The sequence below is a fragment of the Lynx canadensis genome, chromosome B4 (assembly GCF_007474595.2).
Source record: "Lynx canadensis isolate LIC74 chromosome B4, mLynCan4.pri.v2, whole genome shotgun sequence".
Lineage (NCBI taxonomy): Eukaryota > Metazoa > Chordata > Mammalia > Carnivora > Felidae > Lynx > Lynx canadensis.
Genome location: NC_044309.1, coordinates 44991629 through 44998740, shown reverse-complemented (window position 1 = coordinate 44998740; position 7112 = coordinate 44991629). Strand labels below are relative to the sequence as shown.

General features: G+C 38.8%; 1 protein-coding gene and 1 pseudogene across 1 annotated transcript; both read left to right on the top strand.

The window, feature by feature from the left end:
* Positions 1-2900: 2900 nt before the first annotated feature.
* Positions 2901-3830, top strand: LOC115518656 (taste receptor type 2 member 8-like). The gene has a single exon (XM_030322229.1). It carries the CDS (start codon positions 2901-2903, stop codon positions 3828-3830), a length of 930 nt encoding a protein of 309 aa, XP_030178089.1.
* Positions 3831-4680: 850 nt separating this feature from the next.
* Positions 4681-4776, top strand: LOC115519567 (annotated as a pseudogene).
* The last annotated feature ends 2336 nt before the right edge of the window (positions 4777-7112 follow it).

Genomic DNA, 7112 nt, shown 5'->3' with positions numbered 1-7112 from the left:
GTTGACAGGACAGAGACTGTTTGGGATTCTCATTGTGCCTCTCTGCCTGACCCTCCCCTGCACATGCTTTGTCTTTCTCTGTCAAAAATAAATAGACATGAAAAAAAATTTTTTTTTTTTAATTCATACACAAGTGTTTGTGTGAACATGTGTTTTATTTCTCTTGGGTTTATACCTAGGTATGGAATTCCTGGGTCATGGTAACTCTGTGTTTAATCTCTTGAGGAACAGCTAGACTGTCTTCCAAAGCAGCAGGACTATTTTATACTCTCAATATATGAGGTTCTCATCTCTCCACATTCTGGCCAACACTCGCTATTACTTGACTTTTGAATTCTGGTCATTATGGTTTGAATTTGTATTTCCCTGATGACAAGTAACGTATAGTATTTACTCATGTGCTATTGATCATTTGTATGTCTTCCTTGTAGAAATGTCTGTTCAAATCCTTTGCCTATCTTTTAAGCATTGTAATTTTGTCTAACAAAAGTTACGTTATTTGTGTTGGGGGAAAGAGACAGATGGGCAGCTGGAAAAATAAAAGACTTTTTCTATCTATATGCTAAGTCATTTTGTTCTGGATACATATTGCCCTTTAAAATATCCAAAATTCTTGGGGCACCTGCGTGGCTCATTCGGTTAAGCATCGGGCTCCAGCTCAGGTCATGATCCCGCGGTTCATGGGTTCAGACCCTGCACCGGGCTCTGTGCTGACAGCTCGGAGCCTGGAGCCTGCTTCGGATTCTGGGTCTCCCTCTCTCTCTGCCCCTCTCCCACTCACACTCTGTCTCTCTCTCCCAAAATAAATAAACATGAAAAAAATAAAATAAAATATAAATAAATAAATAATAAAATATCCAAAATTTAGTGGTACAAAACAACAACTATCTTATTATGCTCCCAGATGCTGTGAGTCAGGAATTTAGACAGGACACAGCAGGACAGCCTATCTCTGCTCCAAAATGTCTGGGGCTTCAACCTCAGAAGACTCCAGCAGCTGAATGTGGCTCAAATGGAAGAGGCTGGAATCGCCAAGCAGATTCTTCACTCACAGATCTGTCACTGCAGTGGGGTGATTAAAAATCCGGGCTCAGTTTGAGTGTTTAACCAGATTACCTACATGTATCCTGTTCGTGTGGGTTGGGTTTCCTCCCTGCAGACTCGTCTCAGATTTGTCAAACTTCTGACAGACCCCTCAGGACTCTCAGAGAAAATGTTCTAGTGATTAAAGCGAAAACTGCATGGCTTTTTTTTTTTAGGACAGCCTGAGAGCTCCTATAATGTCATTTCCACTATAATATATTGGGCGAGGCAGTCACAAGCCCACTCAGGTTCAAGGAGAGGGATGGCAGACCCCAGATCTCAGTCAAAGGAGAGAGTTAAAGCACTTGCAGCCACGTTTCACAGCTGCCCTAGACTCCAAGAAATCCTGGTGTAACTTTGGACAGCAGATTTTCTGTATTTACGTAAACTTTGAGTAATCTATACATAATATGTATTGGTGAGGTGAGTAGGTGAAGGTAAACTTTGTAAATTAAGATACTTGCTGCCTGTGGTGGTTAGGAAAATGTGCCTCTAAAAAATCTGACTCAGGGGAACCTAACCGGCTACGTAAGGGCAAATACAAATGAAAACAAGTGGCTTAATTCTCCCTATTAGAAATAAGCACTCCTATCTCCCAGTTTCAATGAGAGGACCAGAGCCCGACTTCAGCTAGTGCCTGACTCCACGTTGCAAAACTGCCTCCTGTCATAAATATATGAATTTATTTTTCCTTTGTATAAAGCCAATTAACTAACACAGATGGTCAACCCAATACCAAGTAAATTTAGGACAAACCACCTGTATTAAATAGTGCTGCCCAGGTTTCCTACTGCTGGACTAGTTATTGTTTACCTTGAGAACATGTATGTAATGGATTGTATCTGTTTGCACTATATAAAAGGGTGAGATTTCTTTCTGTTTTTGTAAATTTCCTGTGCGATGATGCATCAGATTCTGGTTTAATGCTTTGTGCGATAATGAAACTCTTTTCTTTCTCTACTTCCTTGGCAGAGAGGTTTTCTGCGTTAGCAGGAGATTTTGCTTTTAATTTTATTTCCCCAACAGCTGGCAGGCTCGTGTCCCTGTGCTCTGCAACCCATCACCCCAACCCCTTCTATGAGTGGCTCGCTGCCCACGATTGATCTGGGCAGAGATTCGATGGCAGGACCACTCCTGGGAGACTCAGGCCACCTCTGATGGGCACCATGGACTTGCAAATTCCCACCGATTTTCTTGAACCTCTCAGGATAGCTCCGTAACCCAAGGTCTACCTCCTTTCCTTCCTTCTCCTTCCACAGAACTCAGACTTGCGTATAGTAGAACAACTCCCCCAACCTTCTCCTGCTCACTCCTTCGTTTCCCACTGGGGCATTTCCTCTGGTAATTTGCTTGCCTCTCAGAGCACCCAGACCGAGTCACCATATTTTTTAGATTGGGTTTTCAGGTTTCTCGCTCATACCTGAGGTGAGTGAATCAAAAACATCTGAATCTTAAAAGAAAAAAAGATGTTGTAAAAAATATGTAAAAATCAAGCTCTGGTTTGTGTTTTAACAAACCAGGATTCAAATATTAATGAATAGCTTTGCATACAAATTACAAGCAGTGCGACAGCAGCAGGTAATATGCTATTTGCCTTGAAAAATCACTAGCTCGGATCTTGAGAGGAATAAAGGTAGTTTTCCAAAAGATAACTAAGACTTTGGGAGCATCCTGGAGGCAATCTTCTCTTTGCCAGTGGATATCAAAGTACAGGAAAAAGAAACTTATTGAACATTAAAGCTTTGGATCCATAAATCCATAACACTTAATTCACAAATCAGAGGAGTATTGAAGAGAGAGCTTGACCATCAGCGGGCATGGCAAGCATATTGAAGAACGTATTTATGATACTGTTTGCTGGAGAATTCATAATGGGGATTTTGGGAAATGGATTCATTATATTGGTTAACTGTATTGACTGGATCAGGAACTGGAAATTCTTCGTAATTGACTTTATTATTACCTGCCTAGCTATTTCCAGAATAGTTCTGTTGTGCATAATAATTTTAGGCATAGGTTTAGATGTACCTTGTGAAGAAATATGGAACAAGAATAATCAACTAATAAGGTTTGAAATCCTCTGGACAGGATCCAATTATTTCTGCACAACCTGTACCACCTGCCTCAGTGTCTTCTATTTCTTCAAGATAGCCAACTTTTCCAACCCTATTTTCCTCTGGATAAAATGGAGAATTCACAAAGTGCTTCTCATGATTGTACTGGCCGCAGTCTTCTCTTTCTGCTTGTCTCTTCCCTTTAAGGATACAGTGTTTATGAGTCTGGTCAAAAACAAGGTAAACGCGGAAAGAAATTGGACAGTGAGTTTCACAATAAGAACATACGAGTTATTTTTGTCTCATATGCTCCTGAACATAATGTTCATCATCCCCTTTGCAGTGTCTCTGGCTTCCTTTGTCCTTTTGATCCCTTCCTTATGGAGCCACACCAGGCAGATGAAGGGCAGAGGTGGGGATCCTATCACAAAAGTTCACGTGAGAGCCATGAAGTCTATGATTTCATTCCTACTCTTCTTCTTTATGTACTATTTGAGCACTATTATGATGAATTTGGCCTACGTCGTCCTAGATAGTTTGGTGGCAAAGATTTTTGCTAATACACTAGTATTTTTATATCCATCTGGCCATACATTTCTTCTGATTTTATGGACCAGCAAATTGAAACAGGCTTCTCTCTGTGTCCTGAAGAAGCTGAAGTACCTGCATCTAAGGAAACCCACACACCCATAAAACATGACTGTAATGACTGCGATTTTGTCAAGAGTGAAGATAATGAATAGAACTCCATGGGCGTTTCTTTCCTTCCTCTCCACTTCCTTTATTCTGTTTTGCGACAGGGTCATTGCATCTTACTGAAAACGTCTGCCTCGAATAAGTTAAAAGAAAAAGATTTTGCTGTGTTTCCATCGGAATAGTGATGATGTAATTAATTGTAAAATTAGAATATATCACCAAGGCAATGGGAATTTGATGAGAGACGAGAAAAGACTTGGGAAGACAGAAATTTACTTGTGGCTAGATTACAACTGTACAAAATTAAGTGTAGCAAGTCTCAGAGACAGAAAACCCCCAGAATTCATGAAATGAATATTTGGCCATTCTAAAACCTTATTACCTGTGGCTGATGGCTAACCATGACTTAAAGTGGTATTTGGGAAAGGATGAACATAGAACGAACTGGCATGACGAATTTTTGGTGATGCATCCACAGCATGTGCCTAGAAGTCCTGTTGGAGAGCCCATGAGAACCCTACTATTTCTTAAACATATGCCAAAGTTGGGGGCGCCTGAGTGTCTCAGTCGTTAAGCGTCTGACTTCAGCTCAGGTCATGATCTCATGGTCCATGGGGTTGAGTCCCACGTCAGGCTCTGTGCTGACAGCTCGGACCCCGAGCCTGCTTCAGATTCCATGTCTCCCTCACTCTCTTCCCCGCTCCTGCTCATGCTCTATCTCTCTCTGTCTCTCAAAAGTAAATAAAACGTTAAAAATTTTTAAAAATATATGGCGAAGGTGGTTTCAAATAAATAAATGAATAAGAGAGAAAAACACAAGGCTTAGAAAATACAAGGTGTCTTCACTTGGGCAGCCCGTTTACTAGAAATTGGAATGATACAGAGATTAGCACGGCCCCTACCCAAGGTTGACGCACACATTCACGAAGCACTCCGTATTTTTTTTTAAACTTCTTTCATTTGTACTGTTCATTCAAATAAAATAGCTTGGTGCCTCTTACCCCCCAAAATACAAGGCTCAAAGTCTAGGGTACGATAGAGGTTATTTTGTGTGAAAAAAATATAGAAAACACAATGCAGAACAGTTTTATATTTTTCTTATTCCCCAGGTATAGTGCCAGTTTCAGTACCAATTATTACTCATTAATTCTGGGTTATCAGGAATCTCATGTTTTGACAGAGGTTGCTTGCTACCCCCAGCCCCCAGTAAATAAAAATTTATTTTATTTATTTCACCTTTCTCTCTCATAGATGTTCTAGTTTTTTAAGCAACAGGATTTAAGTTTGCTGTTTGACTTTCCATTGGTGTATGAGAAAAAAATGTATTTATTTTTTTAAAAAATAAGTTGTTTTAAAGGCCTATAGAATATATCATAGAAAAATGAATAGGGTAGAACTGATTTTTTTTAAAATGGAGATGTAACTGACATGTAAATGACATGTGTAAGTCTGAAGTATACAAAGTGTTTGTTGGATACATTTATGTATTGCAATATGATTACCACTGTGGCATTAGCTAACACCTCTATCATGCTACATAATTATCAGTTCTTTTTGGTGTGTTGAGAGCAATTCAGATCTACTCTCTTAGCAAATTTGAAGTTTATAAGTTACGCTGTTGGCTATAATCACTGTGTCATACATTAGACTTCCAGAACTTATTTATCTACTAGCTGTAACTTTGTACTCCTAAACAACATCTCCCCAGTATCCTCAACCCCAGCCCCTCTTTTTGCATGTTCATCTTTTTTAGATTCCACATATAACTATTATACAGTATTTGTCTTTCTCTGCCTGACTTATTTTACTTAGCATAATAAGTGATCACTTGCTTTTGGTTTCTTCCTTGGGCAGTTTAATTTAGGTATGGGATGCCCACATTTTAAGAGGGTAGAATATTTGAAAAGCTTTGTCTAGGTGAGATATAAATGCACCTTATTTTCAAAAAGTTGGACTTCAGTAGCATGAAAGCAGAAAGCAAATCTATTCTTTCCCCCATGGCCCCTACAACCCTATTTTGTTGAGTTCTTCTTTTGCCAGGATAAAACCTTGGGCAGATCCTACAGCAGCTATAGTCACTCACGCATACATCGTGTCCAATCCAGACCAAAACCAAAGTTTAAATCTGTCATTTAATATCAAACTTTTCTCACTTACCTTTTTCAGATCCTATTCAAGCCTGAACACCTGATGTGGGAAAGGTTGTTTCATTGCTGATTCTTGTTCTTCTCCCCAGCATTCCTGCTGCTTTTGGTTTCTTTATGATTGCAACAAAGTTAAACAGCCAGTGTCCCCCTCGGGTTCTCTTTTGGCTAAGGAAAGCTGTCAATCATACCAGATATTTTAATGCAGACTCATTTTTTTGTAGGCATCTATGTCAGGGGTCCCCAAGGCCACCCTTATGTTTAATGACTCAGAGAAATGCTCAGGGACCTCAGAAAAAGCTATTATAGTCACAGTTACACTTTATTACAGTGCTACAGCAAAACAAAAAACAAAAAAAACAAAAGCATTGATAGATGAATAATTGCACATGCTATGTTGATTTACTCCAATACAGATATGATGTCTGAAACCGTAGCCAGAAACTGGTTGAGAGACTGTGGATGTCTTTTGTAGCAGCCTAAGTTAGGAGTCTGATCCTGAGAATTGTAATTTTTCCTGTGGTATACGAATCAAACAGCGTTTGAAAGTTTGAAGCATTGATCTTTATTGTTGCAATCTATAACTTTCTCCAATATATCTAGCTGTGGGGTTTGCTTTTTTTTTTTTTTTAATTTTTATTATTACTATAATTATGGGTGTTCTCTTTCTATTAAAGCCTCAAGAATGTCCTCAGTTTAGCCCTTGGAATACCCTTTCAATCCAGAGTTTTATTTGGCTAAGAGTTTTCCCCCATTATTTGATTATTTCTTCTCATTTATCTTCTTGTATTTTTCAAATACCAGCAGATAGACATTTATATTATATTATTATTTTACAAGTGTCCTCATTAGTCTGTCAGAATTTTTCTTTCTTATTTCTTCTGAAACATTTTACACAAATTATTAGGCTGGAACTTCCAGCTCACTAATTTGATATTCCGAAGAGTCTCTTCTCTAATTCAGCACGACTATACTAATAATTAAAGAGACAGATGTGATTTTAAGTTCCAAGTATTCTGTTTGCCATTTTACTATGCGATAATATTATCGATATATAGTTATGAAAGCCTCTCAAATTCCTCTGATCTACCAACAGTGCTGGGTGTTATATTGATTTAGTATTCTGTGTCCTTTG